The 24,895-nt window shown below is 43.0% G+C and overlaps 1 protein-coding gene across 1 annotated transcript in view; it reads right to left on the minus strand.

Moving 5' to 3' along the window:
- Positions 1-1,726: 1,726 nt before the first annotated feature.
- LOC137328900 (potassium/sodium hyperpolarization-activated cyclic nucleotide-gated channel 1-like) overlaps positions 1,727-24,895 on the minus strand; it is a 218,280-nt gene continuing 195,111 nt past the window's right edge. Inside the window, exons 8-9 of the mRNA XM_067994379.1 lie at positions 2,680-2,817; positions 1,727-2,589 (exon numbers count right to left, since the gene is read on the minus strand). Coding sequence (XP_067850480.1) covers positions 1,946-2,589; positions 2,680-2,817 — 782 coding nt within the window. The 3' untranslated portion in view covers positions 1,727-1,945. The remainder of the gene's footprint in view (positions 2,590-2,679; positions 2,818-24,895) is intronic.

Here is a 24,895-nt window from a genome sequence, read left to right on the forward strand (position 1 = left end):
TTTCTGCATTTCTAACAACTTTCTACGAAATTATCAAGATAGATTTTTTTTTAATACTTTTAACTTTCTTTTGCATACATATATAAATAAATAACTACAATTTAGGCACACAATAGCTTAAGAATATCTTTTGCAAAGATAATCCTTATGAAATAAATACAGAGGAAAACAAAAGAATGTTAAAAGAATCCAAAGACACAAAAAGGAACCTCACAAAACACAATTTCCTGTTGAAATAAATCCTTTTCCTTTATTTGTTCCATTTGATTCCTTTATTAATAATCAGTGTTTTGCATTCCAAAAAAATATGTAGCCATTTGTGCTGCATATGATAAACATACTTCAAGTTAAAGCCATATTCTCTCCTGTGGCAAAGTGACTGAAATTGTAAACATGATTTCAGTCTGATGCGTCTTTATTCAACAAGATCATACACAACTGCAGTATTTCACCTTTGAGGGGAACAAACTATCGGACAAATACTGTAGCCTTGGTAAAAGAGATAAACATGTCTGCGATTTTCAGTCTGATCAGTCATTCAGGACTGATTTAATTTTGATACAAAACCAAATCGCACTGATGGGTGAAAGGACTTTTCATGACCTTCTAAAGCAGTGTTAAGACCAATGACCTCGCAATTTAAAAAAAAATGTTGTACAAATGTGTTTACAGAATGCAGAAACAACAAAATGTAGAAGCAATTTACAATCAATATACATTTATTAAAGAGTTTAAAAATCTCAATGAAATTTTGTGAGAGTATGGCTTTAAATCTTGTCTTTAATGATGTATCTTGTGACATCATACACAGAACAAATTTGGACTTTTTATCTAAAATCAACACATAGGAACTACAAATTTTAAACAAACAAGGTATGTTACCAAATACAATGAAAACGAAGAAACAAATTAAAGGAAAAAGATCTTTTTAACCTGTTTTGTAGGTGTTATCTAACCAACAAAACTACTATTTTAATGAAATAAGACATTGCAATAATAAAATTGCACAGCACAGTATTCACAGACATCAAGTGATGCCATGTCTATGACAGTATTTTTTTAAACTGCCTTCCAGGCCTACAAATTAATTAGTTTTCAAAGCTTAATGGGAAATGATGATACAATTAAGGGAAAAAAAAGGGAACATGAATGAAAAATTCCTAGTTACCACAATAAGCAAATTTTGTATTTATACTAACATCAAAGGTAAAGATAAGGATGTTTTCTTTTGTCCATATGCATGTTGTAGGTAAATGTTCTTTAGCGGAATCCATTAAAATGAAGCATACATTTAACACTGAAGCTAAAACGAGGAATGTCTTGTCTATTTTAGCAGAGATGTCATATTTGTTTAAACTTGGTCCTTAGTCCCCCTATGAACATGCAGAAATATCACCCAGAATAATACTGGAACAGAATTTACAGAATTACCTATTGAAAGTTCATTACAAAACATATTAGATGTTCCATGCTTTGCTGATAAAGGACACAATATCTTGATGAGTAGCTCTCCATCAAGTAACACTGAACGGTGTAGATGATGCTTACGGAGCAGCATTGATATACTTCTAAAAACTCAGTCCTGAACTGGAGTTTTACTGTTGTGCACTCAAAAGAGATTTTTGTTTCAACAATAATATTGATCCAGTTGATGAGTTATTGTTACATAGCTCTTACTTTACAAGAGTTTATAAAACAATTCAACATGTCCAAAATCCATGGGGAAGGAAGACTCGTGACTTACTAATTAGAACTCTGAAAATTATGGTTTCTAATCTTTTATTCTGTCATATTTTACATTCGTTGAGCTGTGCATGTCATGAGGACAGCAGTGTCCAATCTGTCAGAAGATGATAAGACTATCCTCATGAACAATGAGGTTGACTTGTGAAGAATCTCAGTATTTAACGTTAACAAGGTCGGCACTGAACAAAAACCATTAGGGTCATAAATTAGAGGGAAATCGAGGTCTTCCTTGATCAGTATCTGTATTTAAGACTGTAGATGACTCCTTTTTTTGGGCTGGTGAAGCTACTTGTGGCCCTCGAAGTGGTGGTAGTGCTCCTGAGGACATGTGCCGGAAGAGGGACACTCTTTGAGGAACAGTGCTTCGGATTCCTCCTTGAGGTCCTGCACCTTGCGTGGTGGAGACCGGTGCAGGCACTGCTGCTAATGATTCTCCAGAAGATGGATGTGGTCTGATAATTAATGGTGTCACCTCATGAGGCAGAGAGGGCTGAGATGCTGAGAGAGGTCTTACTTCTCTGCTCAGGCTGCTCGTTTGCAAACCCTGTGTGCTTTTGTTAGAATCACGCCTTTGGATTGGGCTGTGTACTTGCTGTTGTTGCATCAAGGACATCTGTGACACATTTGGTGAACCATAATGGAAAGTTCGGCCTGCCAATGGACTCTGAACAGAAGGACTTGATACTGCAGCAGAAAAAGAACTGGGTGATGGCACCATTGCCTGTGGACTAGGTGACGGTGAATTTTGGTTGGGTGCAGTCTGAACCAGCTGTGGTGGTCTTGTGTGTGATTGAGAAGATGGCGAATAGGTGTTGAAATTCGGTGAAGAAATCTGCTGAAAATCTAACTGAGCTATATTTGGTGGCTGTGACTGCATAGAAGCTCTGATGACTGAGTTGCTAGAGAATGGAGGAAATATCCCGAATGATCCGCTAAGGGGTGTTTCCATGAATTGCACCATCTCCCGGTCTTGTTTCACAATCTTTTTGAGAAGTTCAGTCTCTTGGTTATCAAAAACACCAGTGTTCAGATCTCTTTGGACCTTATGTAGAAGGAGTGAGTTCTTCTTCCCTATTAAACAAAACAAAGATAAATGTTGGCATGGTACAACATTGTAAATACATCATTCTACATGCATAATGGTAATTTTGATAAAATAACAGAAGATAACCCTTTAACAACAACACAAAAACATATAAGGGTTATCCACCTATCTTTCCAGATGAACCCTCCTTTATCTGCCTGTATTCCCGGATGTAGTTCATTCTGGAAAAGTAAAGATGGAACCTTTTACTGACATCTTAAAAATTATATATTACACAAATAGCCACTGTTTTTGATGGTTATTGTGTCGCAACATTCCGTAAGTTATTAATGCCTTTTTGAACAGGGTAAAAATCCATTACTAGGACATTTTTAAATCTGCTAGGGAATATTTTGACACCACAACCTTTAAAAAAAGTCTATATTTGTATATTATATAGAAAATAATGTATGGGAATGCATGATAAAGGTACATGCAGTCCCAAACAATCCATCAGCAACCATTTGTTAATTTTTTTTAACAGCATTCTATATTGTTTTGATGAAATGTGATAGATTAACTATTGTGTAGTGAATGAAAATATTATCACAATCAGCCGACTACACAACTTGGTGTTTGCAATTAAAACAATTAATTAATTATATTGGAGAATGAAAATTACAGCTTTATTCTGGTGCATGTTTTGATGTCAGAATGTTGGGCATTTTGGGAAAAAAAGCATTAATATTCTTTGATATTTGTTTTGCTCTTTGCTTACAATCACATACCAGCTCTTCAACTATATCAATTCAAATCAGGAAATACCTCACAGAGCAATAATTTCACTGTCATAATGGAGATGTCCCTATCAACAGAGCTGATTAGATAGTGGAGTTCTGTATTACTGCCCACATGGTGGAAAGCTAAGGGGGTAATTTTAAGAAATTGTGCTCCTAATAGACAACGCTGTGCACTAGGAATATAAATTTGTAAAATTACCCATATATCCTCCTTGCTAGATCTATAGGAAACATTTTTTTCATGTAATGTGACCTCACTATGATGCCATATCACAATGACACTTTGAGGTAGAAATTGGACTTTGTTGCACCCGTTTTCCAGGCAGAAAATGGGGGCAAAAGGACCAATTACGCGGGACTATGTCCCATGCCCCAAAGATGCCTGAAAGACGTCCGATCCCATATTGGGTCAGGTGATTTTTCATGCATCCTCAACGACCACCAAGAACAGGCACTAGGCCCTTTCCACATGTTAATAAGGGTCCTACCGTCCGTCTTAGGACCCTTTCTTGAAATTAGGCTGCCCTGAGTGGAGCAGGCGCCAGAACATTTTCCTTTATGTTGCACCGTGCAACTTATTTTCATGAGGTGAGCATACCTAGCTGTTTGTCCAGCCTTAATTTAATTGAGAAACCTAGGTGATGGGTCATGGTGCAGGTGTGAAAAGAGCAGGAGTGAAGAGAAGGTAGATCAGGAGATAGTATTTAATCACACAAATGTGGGTTTTAAAAGGTTGTGGGGCATAAATTTGTTTTGGGCGGTAGGGCGAAACAGGCAATAGCGAATAGGCAGCCAGTTTTACTGATTTTCTTTTCCGTTGAAGCCACTGCCCGAGACGAATCAACACCTCAGTGCATTGTAGGAGGAAGGGTGACTGAGGGACTAAGGAGTCTCATAGTTTGAAGATATGGGAAAGAATTATTTAGAGTAGGAGATGGTGTGTTGAGTCTTGATGTCCACTCTTGAGGATGCAGGGAGAAAGGAGAGCATGTAAGATGGTGTACAGCGAATTTGGAAGGAAAAAAAGAGATGAAAGTTAAGAGGAGCGTTACCATAGTAGTATCAATAAAATAGAGAGAAACAAGAAAGATTATACTGGAGACAAAAGCTGGAGGTTAAAGGTAAGAGTTGAAATGTCTATCAAATGATTAGCCTCTTATATCCTGTCCCGAACACAATTTTTTTTTTGGTCAGCCAGGTGCCTGATATGGATGGAATCCTATTATCATGTTGAAGAGATAAACGCAGGTAGAGCTTCTGTTTGGCCAATATGAAGTGCACATTCTCTACCGAGAACCAAGTGTGAAGAATCGCAGTCCCAGTGACAGTTCTACCCCTCAGGTCCTATTAATAAGTCAGCCTGACTGGTTAGTTATCTCTCAAAACTTAACTGGTAACTTTGTTAAGACAAGAAAAGATATATGATATTAAAAACCTACACATTTCTGACAATTTGCAGACTGGAGTGATTTGGCTGTGCAAGGAAAGGAAAATACACAATAATTGTGAAAAGCATCATTGTCACATCTGGACGAGCAGCTTTTGGAACTTGTCTTCATTTACCTAACCTCTCTGCTGTAATTGATTGTGCCAGACAAGTCCATTTAGCCATCCACAAAAATTTATACTATTGGAGGAAAGTAGCAAAGTCTGGTACAAATCGTTTTCTTAATTGTTTGTAATAGTATCTGGGTTTTACAAAGCAATGTCCTACTGTTTTGTTAGGCCTATTACAATTTGAAAGAAACGGGGAGTAACTTTGACTTTGTGTGATAGTGTAAAACAGGTGATAGCGAATCAGCAGCCCGTTTTACATCTCTCATGGAAGCCAATTGGAAATAAAAATTGGGAGAGGTATAAAACAGGCTGCCGATTCGCTATCGTCCGTTTTAAACTTTCGCGCAAAGTCAAGATCTACTCCACAGTATATGTTGGCTTGACAATCAGCATATACAAGGGTAGAAATCAATAAAGGTCACATATGGGGCTTCATTTTAGCACCCGCTATCGGGTGCGTTCCTGGCCGGGGTGGGGCTCCGAAAATCGGGGAATCCCGGAGCGGGTCCGGAGCCCGGCTCCAACCCGCCCATTTCCGGGTTCCCCGCTGAAGCGGCAGCGTGCGCGCGCAGCCCCCGCATGTGGGACTCCCGCAGGCAATTAAAGCCAGCGGGATGCCACTTGAGAGTATTTATTGTGCTATTTCAGGTCATTAACAGACCTGATTAAGGGATTATGTGAGGAGGGGTGGGATTTTACAAACAACTGGGACTGTTTCCCATACTGGGGGAAACACTCCCACTTCAAATGGACGTGTTGCAGCTGTCAGCCAGTGGCAGCTGCAAAGGTCCATTTCACAGGTGGGGGCGGGGGGAGACCCTCACTCATTGCAGGAGGTCACTCTGTCACTTGGGACAAAGTTTGGCCTCCACCACCCTCCTCCTGACAAGAAAATTCACCAACTTGCAAACTTACCCCGGGGTCCAGAGACATGTACCTACCTTGCAGACCCCCTCAGATGTACATCTTCCGGATGGGGGTCGCCGTAGCTGCAGTCATGACCTCCTCGGAGGGCGAATAGCATCACCAGCCTCGCCGGACACGCCGTCCACCTCTGACACGTGGAGCTCCACAACAAAGTGCTGTGACACATCCACCTGCACAGCAGGAGGGAGGGCTACCGCAGAGAGAGATGCGTCGCAGAGGGCACTACCCTCACCACAGTGTCCACAGACCGAGGCTCAGCTTCCTGGACCTCTCTGAGCAGCAGTGCACACGGAGGCTCAGAGTCACTCGACATGTAGTCATGGACATCTGCAGCCTCCTTCATGCCGAGCTGCTCCCGGTTGGCCCGAGCACCATCTTCTTACCTGTCGCTGTCAAAGTCACCACTGCCCTCAACAACTTCTCCGCCACATCCTTCCAGGGTGCCACCGGGGACATCGCCGACGTCTCCACAAAAGAGCCCTGCAAATACACCTGCACCACTCTGCAGTGACACAATGGGTGTCATCAGTTGTGGGTCTTCATTGTGATCCTCAGGAAAGCGCATTATTGCATAAACCAGACAAGATTCGCAAAGACGTGGCAGTAGTGGTGCCAATATAATATGTAATGTGAGTTGGTCAGAAATTCATTATAAGTAAAAACCATGACAAACCCTCATACATCCTTGTGCATCCCCTTCATGCTCACGACACGTTTGCCTTACGCTGCCTACTGCACATATGTGATGCATGCCCTGTGGCTGCAGCACAGGTAGTGGCAGGTTGAGTGAGGCTGATTGTGAAAGAGATGCACAAGAGGGTGAGTATGAGATAGAGCCATGAGATTGTATGAGGATTGGGTTGAGTGGTAGTGGTGGGATGAGTACTGGCGAGGTGAGTAAGTGCAGGTAAGATGAGGATGAGCTTTGAGTGGGTATGAGGGGTGATGCGACAGAGTAGTGTTGGCAGTGCAGAAGGAGATGTGGGGTGGGGGCGGTGATGTGGCAGATGGAGTGTAGGGGAATGAGTAAGTGTACTCACTTTGGCTGACCTATTTAGGTCATTTGAGCGCCTCCTGCACGGTATGCAGGTGCGTGATATGTTGGTGGTGCAGGTGACCTCCTCTGCCACCTCGAGCCAGGCCTTCCTGGTGGCAGAGGCAGGCCGCTTCCTCCCGCCCGCCGGGGGGAAGATATCTGTCCTCCCCCTCCTCCTCACCCCATCTATTGATACCTGGAGTGAGGCATCATTAAACTGGGAGCAGCCTTCCCCCTGGGCTGCTCCATGCTGTAATTTTTTCTATTTGTTGCAGCATCTGTCAGTGGAGGACTGCCCCTTTAAATAGAGCTCCTCCAGCTGACAGAGCTTACTGCGCATGCGCAGCCCGCCCGACGCGCAGATCAGCAGTGGGGAACCCGGAAGACCAGGTAAGTGGATCCAATTAGGCTGCGATCGCGCGCGGGGCAGACTAATTTCATCGGGCGCGTTACCCACGCGCCCAATAGCCCCCCCGCCGCGAACCCGCAGCCCTGGTAACATCGAGCCCATGAACACTTAATCTGCTCACACTACATTCCTGTGTATGCTATTTCTACACAAATATTAGCCTGCATGCATCCATGTGCATACAAAATCTCAGAGCGACATGGCAGACCGATATATAGACAGATGGATGGGATCATTTCATGAAAATAGTTTGTAGAGTACAACTGAAAGTTCCAATATTTTACTGTTATGAAGATTATGCTTGCGTGCATTTATGCATATCTCTTTTTTGCAGATTGCTGCAGAATTCCAGTTCCCTGACTGGTAGCTGGTAAGTCCATTTGGCAGTGAAATGGTTAAGACTAGATGGGAAATTTTCCTGCATCTGTACCTGGGCATACTGGATTATTTGGGCGCAGTGAATACCAGAAAATCAGGCTGGAGGGCATGCATGTACAGGAACCCACCTGATTCTCCTTCGCTCATTTAAATGGGAGGGAAATCAGGTGGGTCCATTACAGACGTGTTCTGACCCGACCGATCTTCCAATATCCAAAAAAATCTCCCCTTCGACCTGAACTACTGATTATAAGAGCTGACCAATAGAAATGATTGAATAGAGAAGACTGGCAAAAATAGACAGGCAAATACAGCCAGAGAAAGAGACCTTGAGCAAATCATGCACAGAATGATTATTAATAACAAATTCATAAAAATTGAAGGGTGTTTTGGGGAACTTAAGACAGCTGGAGCTATGGCACAAACTCATAGGGAGGGCAACAAAACAATTTTTTTTAACCCCATCAGGGTTTAAACCTTAGACGTTTATGGTGCAGTAGCAGTTTGAGGTGTGCCTTGATGCAGAAAGTAGCAGTGTAACGTGGCTGTCAGGTCATGATCTGACATCGCACATACTAAAGCCAAGTGGTGTGAGATCCACATCCAACAGGGCCTCCTCACATTGCTTCAAGTTTGCATTGGCTGCAGTATAACTCCACTCCGATGCGAAGCCTCAATTTAAAAGTGACTAGATAATCCATTGAATCTCCTGAAAACTTGTAAAATTTTGTACAGAACGGTTGTAATATTGGGTCAAAAAGTGGACACTCTTGCCTACACTCTCTTAACATTAAAACCTAATTGCAGGAAGACCAGGGGCATGATTTTAAATCGCAAAAACGGGTAGGTTGGGGGCAGGGGGGGGCAGTAAAAAATTTTTAAATCTAAAACTCGCCCCTAACCCGCCCATTTCCAGTTTTAATGGAGGCGGGCCGAGGGGCAGGCGACCAACCTGCTCTTAGGAAGCAGGTCGTTCAGTAAAAGCTTTCAAGGAGGCTGCGGGCCTCCATTTTTACATATTTTTTGCTTGTAACCCCTGGGGGCCGGGATTCCCAGACCACCTCCTTCACGCCACGTGAGAAGAGGCGAGAAGGCCCGAATTGCAGGTAAGTGCCTTTATAGCACAGCTTGTGGGCCCGGACGAGCAGGAGTGCTTCCCACAGGCCCAACGAGCCCACCTGCAGCGACCCTACAAACCCGATCCACCGACCCCCCCGCTCACGGTCTCCAACCCCCCTCCTGATTTCTGACCCCTGACCCCTGACCCCCCCTCCCGTCCCCCCCCTCCCCCATCTAACACTTACCTTTTCATGTCTTCTCGCTGGCTGCTCTTACATCTAACTGAGACCAGCCTCTCAATCAGGCTGGCCTGTTGGGCGGGAAACGTAAAAAACAAAAAGATGTCCTTACGTCAAAATCGTAAGGACATCCAGGAAACCCGTACTTCCGGATCTCCCATCAGGAATTCCTCCCCTCCCCCACCAACCCCGGCTCCCCGATAAAATCATGCCCCAGAAGTCTACTCATGTTTTGAAACACACATATGGAGAGCTCCGTAGTCGCTACACCACAGTATTGCTCAGACTGAGTTTGGTCTGCAGTATAATACTGCAGATTACACATTGCAGCCAGCAGGTACCAGTCTGAGGTTTATAGATGCAGTATAACTACAGTCTTAATTTCTTGATTTTAATGGAGCTTCATATAGTGACAGACACAACCTAGGTCTATGGTAGGTAGATCAAACTGATAAATACAGATAAAAAGAAAAACTGCGAATGTTGGAAATCTGAAATAAAAACAGAAATTGCCGGAAATACACAGCAGGTCAGTCAGCATCTGAAAGAGAAAGATAGATTAACGGGTTTTGGATAGGACCCTTTACAAAGGCATATAGATAAATAATTAGACATACTTGCAGCATAATTCCAACATATAGGACATGATTTTATCGGGGAGCCGGGAAGGGGACGGGGCGATGGAATTCCTGATAGGAAATCTGGAAGTATGGGCTTCCCAGACATCCGTGCGATTTTGACGTACGGACGTCTTTTACTTATTTTTTGGTTGACAGGCTGACCTCAGTCAGACGGGAGAAGAGGAAGGAAGAGGATGCGAGATGTTAAGTCTTAGATGGGGGTGTCAATCATCGGGAGGCTCAGTCATCGGGGGGTGGGGGTCTAGGGTCATCTCGAGGGTTGTAGATCGTGTGGGAGTCGTAGATTGTGGGGGGGGGGGGGGCGGGGGGGTCAGAGATCGTGGAGGTGGTCGCTGCAGGTAGGCTTGATGGGCCTGGGGGTAGCACTCCTGCTTGTCCAGGCCCACGAGCAGTGCTATAAAGGCACTTACCTGCAGTTTCAGGCCTTCTCGCCTCTTCTCACATTGCGTGAAGGAGAAGGTCTGGGAATCCTGGTCCCCAGGGGTTAAAAGCAAAAAATATGTAAAAATGGGGGCCTGAAGCCTCCTTGAAAGCTTTTAATGCCCGACCCACCTCCGAAGAGCGGGTTGGTTGCCCGTTCCTCATCCCGCCTCCGTTGAAACCGGAAATGGGCGGGTTGGAGCTGGGATTTAGATTTTAATAATTTTTACTGCCCACCCCCCCTGCCCCCAACCCACCCGTTTTTCCGTGTTAAAATCATGCCCATCGTTCCCAGGCAAATTCTTCAATCAATAAATATATAGATTCCAAATCCACAAAGCAAATTCATTGAGCAGTGACATCAAAGGGTCATTTAGCTTTTCTGCAATGGGTTCCATTATGTCTTAGCGTTGTGCTAAATGAACATTTCTGTGAAAAGACCCGGCAAGAGTTTTTGTCTACACACTAACCATTCCAGATCCGGGAATTATCTACAGGCATAATTAAAACCATACGCCTACAATAATCAGAATGGATTATCTATCACTCACTTTGCTATTAGCAATGACCCAACTAGTTGCCTTGCACAACTATAACTGTCCATTTGGCTCACAAGCTTTGTGTTAGCCCAATAAGAGAATTCTATCAGAGAATTTACAATTTGGAAATGTAGTATCATGGTGAAATGGCCAAAACATTTGGAATTAAGCCCACTGACTCCCACAGCTACCTTGATTGCATTTGCTCCCACCCCGCTTCCTGAAAGGACTCTATTCCATTTTCCCAGTTTCTCCGTCTCCGACACATTTGTTCTGATGATGCCACCTTCCACACCAGTGCTTCCGATATGTCTTTCTTTTTCCTCCACCGAGAATTCCCCTCCAGTGCAGTTGACAGGGCCTTCGACCATGTCCATCCCATTTCCTGCACTTCTGCTCTCACCCTTTCCCCTCCCTCCCAGAACCACGAAAGGGTCCCCCTTGTCCTCACCTTCCACCCCACCCGCCTCCACATTCAATGGACCATCCTCAGCCATTTCCGCCACCTCCAGGGCGATGCCACCACCAAACACATCTTCCTCTCCCCTCCCCTTTCAGCATTCTAAAGGGACGTTTCTTCCGTGATACCCTGGTCTACTCTTCCATTACCCCCAACACCCGCTCTCCTTCCCACGGTACCTTCCTGTGCGAGCGCAGGAGATCCAATACTTGCCCTTTCACCACCTCCCTTCCCATTGTCCAGGCCCTCAAATACTCCTTCGAGTGAAACAGGATTTACTTGTACTTCTTTCAATTTTAGTATACTGTATTCGCTGCTCACGATGCAGATTGGGTGATCGCTTTGCTGAACACCTCCGCTCTGTCCGCAAGGGTGACCCTGCCTGCTAGTCGCTTGTCGTTTTAATTCCCCGTCCCACTCCCACTCTGACCTCGGCCTACACCGTTCCAATGAAGCTCAACGGAAGCTCGAGGAACAGCACCTCATCTTTCGTTTAGGCACTTCACAACCTTCCGGACTCAACAATGATTTCAATAACTTCAGATCATAACCACTGCTCCCATTTTTTCGGACAGCAGGTGCTGGTAATGGTTCTGATGTTGCCATTTACAGCTCCTCTAGACCCATCTTTTGTTTCTTTACTTGTCCCATTACCACTCTCCTTGCCTTGCACCATCATCCCTTTTGTCATTTAATCATTCCTGCCCTCCACCCTGTCAGAGACCTTCCCTTTTGTTCTTTCCTCCCCTTCCTCCTCCCCTTCCTCTGGCTCTGTACTTGCTCAAAAACTTAAACTCTTAACATCTTCCAGTTCTGACGAAAGGTCATTGATCTGAAACGTTAACTCTGTTTCTCTCTCCACAGATACTGCCTGATTTGCTGAGTGTCTCCATCATTTTCTGTTTTTTATTTCAGATTTCTAGCATCTGCAGTATTTTGGTTTCGATTTTGTAATTTGCATGTTTCTGTTAACATCTGTCAATCTGTCCTGGTCTAATCTTATGAAACTATAGTGGTGGGCATGGGTCAGGCAGTATGTGCACTTAAACAATAAACAGGCATTTGGGTTAGATCTGAATAGAAGTAGGGGACCAGGTCAGGCTACAGTTGAGAGTTGGGACTGGTAATACATGGAAATTAGGGCATGGGAGTTTGCAAATTCACAGGAATATCTCAGGATCAGGCCTTATAATACATTCTCGCAAGATAATTATGTTTGAGGAAAGCCGTTTGGCTCATTTTAATTCATCGGTGTCCTCCCATTGTAGCATTCAATTGTTTCTTAAATTATTCCAGAGATTTTGCTTCCACTACAATGTTTGGAAGTTTATTCCACATGTTGATCACTCTTTGTGTGAAAAAGAATTTCATGATATCAGTTACTAGTTTGAACCTGTGTCCTCTGGCTCAGTGGTAGCTCTCTCACCTCTGAGTCAGAAGGTTATGGGTTCAAGACCCACTCCAGAGACCTAAGCACAAAATTTAGGCTGACTCTTCAGTGCAGCAGAGTGTTGCACTGTTGGAGGTACTGTCTATCGAATGACACGTTAAACCGAGGCCCCGACTACCCTCTCAGGTGGACGTAAAAGATACTGCACTATTTTGAAGGGCAGGGGAATTCTCCCCGGTGTCCTGGCCAATATTTATCCCTCAACCAACATCATTAAAACAGATTATCTGGTCATTATCACGTTGCTGTTTGTGGGATCTTGCTGTGCGCAAATTGGCTGCCGCGTTTCCGACATTACAACAGTGACTACACTTCAAAAATATTTCATTGGCTGTAAAGCGCTTTGGGATGTCTTGAGGTCATGAAAGGTGCTATATAAATGCAAGTCTGTGTGTCTTCTTTCTTTCTTACTCCTGCAGTTTGATTTGAAGTAATTCTGGATTAACTTTTTCTATATCCTTAACAATCTTAGATACATAAGTAAAATCACTTCTTAGGCACCTCCTATCCAGGCTGAAAATCTCATGTCTCTCCAGCCTTTTGTCAGAACTCAGCCCCTGTACAGTGGAGATCAGTCTAGCCGCTCTTCTCTCACTGCCCTCAGTGCTGGAATGCCTCTTGTTTATTGATGATCAGAACTGGATGGAGTGTTCAAAGTGTGATCTGAACAGACTTATACATCTTCTCTGATTTATATTCTATTGTTTTCATTATGTAGTTAATCATTCTGTTGGCTTTGTTGATTGCTGTTCTGCATTGGTTGGACACGTTTCATGTCGAGTCTACGAAGATGCCTAGGTTTGTTTCAGCTTCATCCATAGCTATTTCTACACTATTCGTGGCATATTCGTATCATTTATTTTTCCTTCCTATATGACGCACTTTATACTTGGCTGCATTAAATTTAATCTGCCACTGTCCTGTCCTACATATCAAATATGCGAATAATAAAGAGAGCCATTCGTGCAATTAAAAAAAGAACAACAATTATGAAATTATATTTAAAAAAGTGGCTAGTTTTCGCAAACGGGGCTGAGGCTGTTCATGGGACAAAAATAATTCTTCACCTAGTCTATAAAACAAAAAGCAATGGGGAAGTCAAGACCAGGCATATTGGGGTAAAAATGGTTCTAATTCTTTTCAAGCATATAACCAGCAGTGCGTCGTCAGCGCACCCCCAAACAGGAAGGCCCCAGGCCAGTCCGAAATTGGGCATCGGGCCTTATTTACATTGAGTGAGCTGCCACCAATTGTCATGCATCCGCAAGCAGCTCGCACATTTTAAATAGATGAACGTGAGGCTGCTTGCCTCACCGGCAGCGACCCTAAGCTAAGTCCCGGGGTGGGGGAGGGGGGGGGGAAGAGTGGGGGGGATTGCAGTGGCAGTGGGGGAGGGGCTGATTGCGAGTTCCGTGGAATTGGGTGAGCTCTCCTGCTTCTCCTGGCCCCACAGCAATGTTTTTTGAAAATGTTAATATAAATCAAATTAGTTTTTGTTGCCGGCCGCAGCGGCTGCTGAAGAATTCTGAGCAGAGCATACCCAAAGCCTGTCCCGCTCATCGGAACCAATTTCAGGAAGGGGGACTAAAGCAGGCGTCCCTCATTTATCTGAGTGAGGGTCATAATGCCCATTTGAGGGAGGCCTGAAAAATGGCCCGACCCAATATCGGGTTGAACATCTTTTAGGCGTACTTCAGGTGCAGGATGTTAGTCCACGAAATTGGCCCTCGTTGCGCCTGTTTTGCACCCGTAAAATGGGTGCAACAATGTCCAATTTCTACTCCATCATGTTTCACATTTAACTTTGGAAATATAGTAAAAATGACAGCTCTGATTAATTTTCTAAAGATATATGTATTTTGAATTATATACATTTTTTTTAGATTTTGGATAGGACCTTTCTGTTCTCCTCAAATTCTAGAAAGAAAGAAGGAACTTGCATTTATATTGGGTTCAGTCATTTTTCAGCATCTACCTAAAATAGGCTTTAGGCCCCATGCATATCTAAATGAGCGGCCTAACGTCTGACTTTCATGACATCAGGACGTCCCAAAGTGCTTTACAGCCAATGAAGTACTTTTGAAGTGTAGTTATTGTTGTAAATTTCCGCACAGCAATAAATGACCATATCATCTGTTTTAGGTGTTGGTTGAGTGATAAATATTGGCCATTACACTGGGAGAACTCCCATACACTTTTTTTGAATAGTGCTATGGGATCTTTTACATCCACCAGAGAGGGCAGACAGGTCCTCAGTTTAGCATTTCATCCAAAAGTACTGTATTGGAGTGTCAGCCTAAATTATGTACTCAAGTCTCTGGAATGGAACTTGAACCAACAACCTTCTGACTCAAGGGAAGAGTACTACCACTGAACCAAGGCTGACATTAAATTCTGAATAATAATCAGGAACCAAATCCCTAGTCAATCATTTTGAAAGCTATGGCAAAGGGATTAAGTTAATTGAAACAAACAAAAAAAGTAAAGCTTTTTATAGTATTATCAGCTTCCAATTAACATTTCAGGTGGATTAGATTGCAATATATATTGAAACAGGTCTTTTACTCACAGCATAATATGCCTAATAGAATTTCTATCTTCTGTACTAAACAGGATTGTTTCAGATTTGAAAACAGGATTCATTTTGTTAATAGGAATTGAATCTTCTCATTATTGCACTCAATTGGCCTATTAAAACCAGGAGATTAAGTTATTTAATAGCATTAACCTTTGGAGGACTACAATAGCCGTACCGCATTAAAATGACAGGATAAAGCAATTATAATGTATGTTTTAGGATTTGTTTAAAGAATAGTAGACATTAAGATGTTTTGTGATGCAGTGTTTTTCAATTTGATTTTATTCCATTCTGTAAGAGAACTTTATCAAATAATTACTTTCTGAAGATTACATATTGACAGATTCAGTACAATCCTATTCGAAACTGTGAGAAATATTTCTAACGTAAACAGTAAAACAAATTGCAAAAGATTCAAATTGAACGAATGGGGGAGAAAGAAAATGAGAAGAGGAAGATGGGTAGTAAGAAGGCAAAATAAAGAATGAGCAAGATCAGGATGGTTTCAATGTCGTGACAATTTTATTATTGGGTTGCTAATGGCGGAAACAACAGCATTCTCCTATTTTTGGACGGCAGAGGAATTTCACCCTACAGGTTTGGCTCTGGGGAAATACACCAAGGTGATTTACAATACCACAAGAACAACAACAACTTGCATTTATACAGCATCTTTAACACAGCGAAATGTCCCAAGGTGCTTCACTGATGCATAATCAGCCAGTAAGTATAGCAACAAAAATATGAAGGTTCAACGCCCTACACAGCTGAGTTCCTAACCCCAGCAACGTTGCTCCGAAGAAACACAAACAGAGGCTAGGCAAACACCACGGGGGAGATGGAAAACTGGAGCAAGGGATGTTCCTCAGGCACTTTCTCATGACACGCTGATCATAATTCAGTTAGATTTAGCATAGTTATGGAAAAGAACAGGGATAGAACAGGAGTAAAAGTTCTAAATTGGGGAAAGGCAAATTTCACGAAGCTGAGAAGTGATTTAGCAAAGGTGGATTGGAAACAGCTACTTGAAGGTAAATCAGTGTCAGAGCAGTGGGAGACATTCAAGGGGTTCAGAGTAAACATGTTCCCACAAAGAAAAAGGGTGGGACTGCCAAATCTAGAGCCCCCGGATGACAAGGAGAATACAGGGTAAGATAAGGCAGAAAAGGGAAGCTTATGTCAGACACCAAGGGCTCAATACTGCAGAAACCCGAGAGGAGTATAGAAAGTACAGGGGTGAAATTAAAAAGGAAATTAGGAAAGCAAAGAGAGGGCATGAAAAAATACTGGCAAGTAAAATTAAGGAAAACCCAAAAATGTTTTATAAATACATAAAAAGCAAGAGGATAACTAAGGAAAGAGTAGGGCCTATTAGAGACCAAAAAGGTAACCTATGTGTGGAGGTAGAAGATGTGGGTATGGATCTTAATGAATACTTTGTGTCTGTCTTCACAAAAGAGGGGGATGATGCAGAGATTGTAGTTAAGGAGGAGTGTGAAATATTGGATAGGATAAACATAGTGAGAGAGGAAGTATGAAGGGGTTTAGCATCTTTGAAAGTAGATAAATCGCCAGGCCCGGATAAAATGTATCCCAGGCTGTTAAAAGAAGCAAGGGAGGAAATAGTGGAGGCTCTGACCATCATTTTCCAATCCTCCCTGGCTACAGGCGTGGTGCCGGAGGATTGGAACGTTGTACTGTTGTTTAAAAAGAGAGAAAGAGATAGACCGAGTAATTATAAGCCAGTCAGTCTAACCTCAGTGGTGGGAAAATTTTTGGAATCGATTCTGAGGGACAGCATAAATCATCATTTAGAAAGGCATGGGTTAATCAAGGACAGTTAGCATGGATTTGTTAAGGAAAGGGAAACTTGATTGAATTTTTTGAGCAGGTAACAAGGAGGGTCGATGAGGGTAACGCATTTGATGTAGTCTACATGGATTTTAACAAGGCTTTTGACAAGGTAGATTGGTCAAAAAAGTAAAAGCCCATGGAATCCAAGAGAAAGTGGCTAGTTGGATCCAAAATTGGCTCAGTGGCAGGAAGCAAAGGGTAATGGTTGACGGGTGTTTTTGCGATTTGAAGGCTGTTTCCAGTGAGATCCCGCAAGGCTCAGTACTAGGTCCCTTGCTTTTTATGGTATATATTAATAATTTGGACTTGAATGTGGGGGGCTGGATCAAGAAGTTTGCAGATGATACAAAAATTGGCTGTGTGGTTGATAGTGAGGAGGAAAGTTGTAGACTGCAGGACGATATCAATAGACTGGTCAGGTGGGCAGAAAAATGGCAAATGGAATTCAATCCAGAGAAGTGTGAGGTAATGCATTTGGGGAGGGCAAACAAGGCAAGGGAGTACACAATAAATGGGAGGATACCGAGAGGTGTAGAGGAACAAAGGGACCTTGGAGTGCATGTCCACAGATCCCTGAAGGTAGCAGGACAGGTAGATAAAATGGTTAAGGAGGCATATGGAATACTTTCCATCATTAGCCGAGGCATAGAATATGAGAGCAGGGAGGTTATGCTAGAACTGTATAAAACATTGGTTAGGCCACAGCTTGAGTACTGTGTACTCTGGTCACCACATTACAGGAAAGATGTGATTGCACTAGAGAGGATACAGAGGAAATTTACGAGGATGTTGCCAGGGCTGGAGAATTTTAGCTGTGAGAAAAGATTGGATAGGCTGGGGTTATTTTCTTTGGAACTAAGGAGGCTGAGAGGAGATTTAATTGAGGTATATAAAATTATGATGTGACTAGATAGAGTGGATAGGGTGGACCTATTTCCCTTAGCAGAGGGGTCAGTGATCAGAGGGCATAGATTTAAAGTAATTGGTAGAAGGATTAATTGGGAGCTGTGGTGAAATATTTTCATCCAGAGGGTGGTAGGGGTCTGGAACTCATTGCCTGAAAGGATGGTAGAGGCAGAAAACCTCAACAAGTACTTGAATGTGCACTTGAGGTGCCGTAACCTGCAGGGCTACGGACCGGGTGCTGGAAAGTGGGATTGGGTTGGATAGCTCTTTTGCGGCCGGCACGATGGGACGCATGGCCTCCTGTGCCGTAACTTTCTATGATTCTATGTTAAAACGCAGGGAAATAACCCAACACTTTATATACAGTGATGGGAGTAAACCAAATAGTACTCTATGTGGCTGGATCAGAGTGGGATTGGCACCTGTTCATTTGGCTGCAGATGGTGCACAGCATATTAGAATGGGGATAAGAAGAATATAGAGGAATATCTCCCTCGAAGAACAACAGTCAGGGGTTGGCTCCCAGAATATATACTTTGGGCCTCAGGAAAATTAAATATACAAGTGAGAAGGCTTTAGAAGATGAATTTGGGTATCTACTCTTTTGTAAACATTTTCAAGGGGCTACAGGATTGAGACCTTGGATAACTGAAAACCCAAATTGTCAGGATTTGCAAATTTTACATTTATTCACAAATAATTAACTCAGATAAAAAGAAAAACAATAAAAGCTGGAAATCTGAAATAAAAACAGAAATGCTGGAAACGATTTTATCCAAATTCAGACCATTTCGAATTTGGAGGTTCCTGTCTTAATAAAAAAATAACAAAATGGTACTGTACGCACACACAACTCGTGTGCAATGCATGTGTACTTAGTTAATGAGGAGCGTGGGTCAGGCCTTGTTGTAAGGATGCAGTCTTCACAAGATTCCAGAGGACGAAATTCCTCTTTTAACCAAAATGGAGAGAATGCTTCGCTTTCTCCACAAGCAAAACCACATTCACAGAAAGCACACGTTTCAAAGCATGTGTTCCAGCCGTATTATTAGCAGGTTGATAATAATGGAGAAAAACAATACTCTCCTATTTTTGATTGAAAGAGGAATTTCACCCCACATGTTTGGCTCTTAGCCTTTACTGATGCAGCTTGGAATTGATTTGAGAAGGTGCATGAAGTCTCTCTTATGTTTAATGGGTAGTTTTAAAGCAATTTGTCAACTGTCCTCTTTATCATGCAATCACTTTTAGATTAAAATGGCTCAAGAAGCATTACACTGGCACAATCCAATTCCGTAGCTGAAACATAATGTACTGAAAATAGTTAACACTGGATTCTAAATGGGGAGTGATTATCTGTAATGAGATTTAAAGAAACTGTGCCGGTAAATGGTTTATCATGCTTTAGTTTGAGACTGAAATAATTTACATGCGTTGGTTTGATAAAAATAGACACTTCAGTTTAGAAACTTTTCAATTTTGGCATCTCATATCCCGGGAACCTCAGCCATCCTAGTGCTTTAGAAATTCTGTGATCTGCAGCTTAAAATTCCAGGGATTAAGGGGCTCAGGAATTGAAGCAAGAGCAAGAACAAAGTTCAACATAATCACTAGGAACATTGCTTGGGATTTGTCCTTTCTCTTGGGACTTCTTTTCTGATGTGGTTTGTTGCAAGTGACCCTGGAATTTAAGTACAGTATAATCTTTGATGAGAAAAAGTACAGGCAGAATTTCTGGCAATGCCGTTGGACTACTGGAAGTGTGGCGGGGTCGAATTTCCATCCACTCTTTTGTCCCCACCGTGGCCCTGTCCTAAATCCCTGGATGGGTTTTTTTTTATTCGTTCATGGGATGTGGCCATAGCTGGCAAGGCCGGCATTTATTGCCCATCCCTAATTGCCCTTGAGAAGGTGGTGGTGAGCCGCCTTCTTGAACCGCTGCAGTCCGTGTGGTGATGGTTCTCCCACAGTGCTGTTAGGTAGGGAGTTCCAGGATTTTGACCCAGTGACGATGAAGGAACGGCGATATATTTCCGAGTCGGGATGGTGTGTGACTTGGAGGGGAATGTGCAGGTGGTTTTGTTCCCAAGTGCCTGCTGCCCTTGTCCTTCTAGGTGGTACAGGTCGTGGGTTTGGGAGGTGCTGTCGAAGAAGCTTTGGCAAGTTGCTGCAGTGCATCCTGTACATGGTACACACTGCAGCCACGGTGCACCAGTGGTGAAGGGAGTGTCAATCAAGCGGGCTGCTTTGTCCTGACATATTAGGATACCCGCACCAGTAGTGGCAGTATAAAAGTGCCCACCCTGCTGATCTGTGAGTGGCACCATGCCAGGTTATCGGAGCTAAACCCTGTTGGGATAATGAAACTGCTCTCTGTTGGGATATCGAAACTGCATTTTCCCAGGAGATTGGGCTAGTTTGGCTGAAGAGATGAAGATTTTAAAGCTTCTTATTATGCAGCTCCCAGGATGGTAGGTCCCAAGTCTGTCTGGGATCGATTGCCATTTGAATTACTCTTAGTGGTGCCTACATATGGCCCTGGCATGTGTCCCTGCTTCCTGCAGGTCCTTGTACCACTGACTACATTGCTGACATATGTGAAGGGATTTCTGGGAGAGTCCAGCCACCCACCTAAACTGACACTAGGATGGGGGTGAGCAGAAGAAGCACTTTAACAGGTAGTCAATTCAGTAAACAATTACTGACATACTGTGCTATAGATGTTACTCATTTTATGTGAATTAATTAGCATACAATACTAGAGCCATGAAATGTAACAGTCCTTTTTAGATGGGTTTTTAAAACATGACGGCCTGGGTTTTCAGAAAGCCCATTTGAAATGAACAGACTTCCATGAGTTCTATGCTGGAAAACCTAGGCCAGTGTATGTCCTTTGCTTCCCCGTCATTATCTGATTGATATTTTTCTTTGTAAGTTGGGAACGTGTACTCTTTAGATTCTGAATGCAGTTGCCATTATGATGCAAACAAAGCAAATGGATTTGTGAAAAATCAATGTCTTTTCAGAAACTGTAGATGGTACTTACCCTGTGGGAAATGCACTCATTCAGCATGCATTCACTTTTTGGTCCATGGATTAGACAGCCACTTATGTTGTTCTGTGGTACATCACAACCTGGATCTCTACCCAGGATCCTAGGATTTGCCAGGCTGAAGTGAAATCCCAGGATCATAATGCTAGTACAAACCCTGCTTCAGTTCTGAGAAGCTCTATTGAGCCCTTTTTATATTAACAAAGTTAGAAAAAGCGCATCCATTTCACAAGTTAGCTCTCTATTGCTTCCGTTATTCAGTAACAGATTTGCTCTCGATTCGCTGGTTGAAATTTCCGATATGTCAGCTTGAATTGACCTGGACATATGTACAGTTATTTCTAAGGCAATGATCACATACCAAGATGTTAAAATGTCAATGATGGGAATATGTCATCAGACGTATTTTTGTCATTCTCACCTTACCCACACTGGGCATAAGGAACATCACTGCGTTCCTTGTACCCAGTACTGCTGAGGCAAAGGAGGGTTTTTTAAATAAGTGGTTACATTGCTTGGTGGTGAGCAATGAACTGCACGACGGAAATTTAAACTTAAAAAAAATTAAACTCTTTTCCTTCAGCCAGCACCACAAGCCATGCTATGTTGTGCCATGTGCTGCAGTGATTTCCCTTCCCCTCTGCCCAAGGTGGACTACCTGGTGGGACTAGAAATAGCGACAGGAGCACATCACAAAAATAGAAACAAATCCGACCTCAGGATATCTGCTGGGGTCAGGTCCACGCAATAGCTGCACCTCCACCAATCTGGTGGGATGTCTCAAAGTATTTTAAATGACGTTGGGCAAAGAGTAGATACCAAACATGAGGTAGAAAAGGAAAAAGGGTTGCAGGATGAAAATATAGTCAAAGAGAGAGATTTGTAACAGATCGGATGGCGGGGGTGGGGGGGGGGGGGAATTGAGCAATACACCAAAGTTTAGTGCATTTGGACTTTCGAAGGCAGGGTAGTAGATGACAAATTGGAAGTGCTGGCGGGTGGGGGGCGGAACTGCAGAGCATAGGGGGATATTGGCAGAAGGAGTGTCTGACGATAGTGGAATGGAGGCAGAAGGTAAATAGAGAATGGGCAGATATCGGAGTAGTGGAGGGTGCATACAGGGACAGGCTGCTGGAGGAGCTGAGCTGAGCTCGGGCATGATGAGGCCATAGAGGGTTTTGAAGGCGAGGAGAAAAATTAAGTAAATTTGCTCGGGCACAGGTGGAGCTCAGTATCATGGAATCATAGAATTTACAGCACAGAGGGAGGCCATCCGGCCCATCAAGCCCATGCCGGCTCTTTGTAAGAGCAATCCAGTTAGTCTCATTTCCCTGCTCTTTCTCCGTAGCCCTGTAAATTTTTTCCCTTCAAGTATTTATCCAATTCCTTTTTGAAAGCCACAATTGAATCTGCTTCCACCACCCTTTCAGCCAGTGCTTTCCAGATCACAACTACTCACTGCGAAAAATAGTTTTTCCTCATGTCACCTTTGGTTCTGTTAGCAATCACCTTAAATGTGTGTCCTCTGGTTCTTGACCCTCCTGCCAATGGGAACAGTTTCTCTATATTTACTTTATCTAAACTCTTCATAATTTTGAACAATTCTATCAAATCTCCTCTTAACCTTTTCTGCTCTAAGAAGAACAACCCCAGCTTTTCCAGTCTATCCATGTAACTGAAGTCCTTCAACCCTGGAACCATTCTAACTATCCCAGTCTAATCCCATTAGGATAGTTGAAGTCCGCCATTATTACTACTCTATAGTTCTTGCACCTCTCTGTAACTTCCCTGCAAATTTGCTCCTCTATATCCTTCCCACTAGTTGATGGCCTATAGAATACACCCAGTGGTGTAATGGCACCTCTACTGTTTCTTAACTCTAACGAAATAGATTCTGTCTTTGACCTCTCAAGGACATCCTCTCTCTCCAGCACTGCAATATTCTCAATATTCTTCTTAATCAATACTGCCACCCCACCCCCCCTCCTTTCTTTCCTTCCCTATCTTTCCTGAACACCTTGTATCCAGGAATATTTAGTACCCATCCTGCCCTTTTTTGAGCCAGGTCTCCATTATCACAACATCATCATATTCCCATGTGGCTATTTGTGCTTGCAGTTCACCAACCTTATTTGTACACATGCACTTTAAACCTATCTTAGACCTTCTCGTATTCTCTGTCAGTCTGATCCCATCTTATACAGTAAGGGTGGAACGATGTGGTTGTGGGCCTTGGCGTGGGTGTAGGGTCACAGGCTGTGGCAATTTGTACAAGTTGCAGTTTGTGGAAGCCGACAAGGAAAATGTTGCAGAAATCGAGCCTTGAGGTAATAAGGGTGTGGATAAGGGATTCAGTCACTGAGGTGGAGGTGCTTAACATTTTGTGTCAGTAGGAAAGCAGTCATTATAATGAATGTGGGGGAGTCCAAAGCTAGGGGCCATAAATATAAGATAGTCACTAATAAATCCAATGAAGAATTCAGGAGAAACTTCTTTACTCAGGGAGTGGTTATAATGTGGAACTTGTTACCACATGGAGTAGTTGAGGCAATTAGCATAAATGCCTTTAAGGGGAAGCTGGATAAATACATGAGGGAGAAAGCAATAGAAGGATATGCTGATGGGGATAGATGAAGTAGGGTGGGAGGAGGCTAATGTGGATCATAAACACTGGCCCAATGGCCTATTTCTTAGCTGTGTAAACTGAGCCTGGGTTTAAGCAGTAAATTGAAGTTCTGCTTAGCCTAAGGTGACAGCTGGCAGGTTGAGGGGAGATGTTTGCAGAAGCCAATAAGGATGGCTTTGGTTTTTATAACATTCAGCTGGAGGAAGTTATATGTTGTATAACATATATAATTGAGGAGAATACAAGATCGATGCCTGCATCAACGTGAACTAAACATCAATTATTCAACTGACCCATTTTAACGACAATATGTATGTAACAAACTTATTGAGGGATACTGCATCAGAGGTCCTGTCTTTCAGGTGACATGTTAAACCAAGGCCCTGGCTGCCTGTTCAGATGGATGTAAAGGATCACATGCCACTATTCAGAGAAGAGCAGGGGAGTTCTCTCTGTCCCTCAACCAACACCATCAAAACAAAATTACTGGTCATTTACCTCATTGCTGTTTGTTGAACCTTGCTGTGCCCAAATTGGATGCCATGTTTTCCTACAAAACAACAGCGAACAACACATCAAGAGTAATTGGTGTAAACTGTTTTGGGACATTCTGAGGATATGCAAGGCACTATATCAATACAGGAAAGCGGCGGGAAAATGGAGCTGAGGTAGAAGATTAGCCATGATCTTATTGAATGGCGGAGCAGGCTCGAGGGGCTGTTTGGCCTACTCCTGCTCCTATTTCTTATGTTCTTATTCAATAGGAATTCATAAACCAAAATCAATTTATCTGTGTAATGGTGTATTGAAAGTGTCGAAAATAATTGGACAGACAATATATTGAATACCTTTGCCTGTAAATCAGTAGAAACTAACATGACAACAACTTCTGCTCTAAGCAATTTCTGTATAGCTGTAGAGCTTGCAGGGAGAATCTATGTGTTGCACACTGAAGGCTCAGCTCCTGTTGTGTTAAGTTAGTTTTGGACAATTCATGTGGAATCTCCACTTATAATTTTCACCAGTAAAAACTATAGCCTGGATTTCCGAGACCAGTAAAATGGGGCTGGACCTGTACTGGCAGTGGAGTGGGTAGGCCTTGCTGAATTTTGTGGGGCAGGTCTCTCCCCTTCATTAGAAAATGCTCAGTGCATGTGGAAAACGTGCATCGGGTTCTTAAAGTGGAGACAACTT

This window comes from Heptranchias perlo, chromosome 1, assembly GCF_035084215.1.
Source record: "Heptranchias perlo isolate sHepPer1 chromosome 1, sHepPer1.hap1, whole genome shotgun sequence".
Classification (NCBI taxonomy): Eukaryota; Metazoa; Chordata; class Chondrichthyes; order Hexanchiformes; family Hexanchidae; genus Heptranchias; species Heptranchias perlo.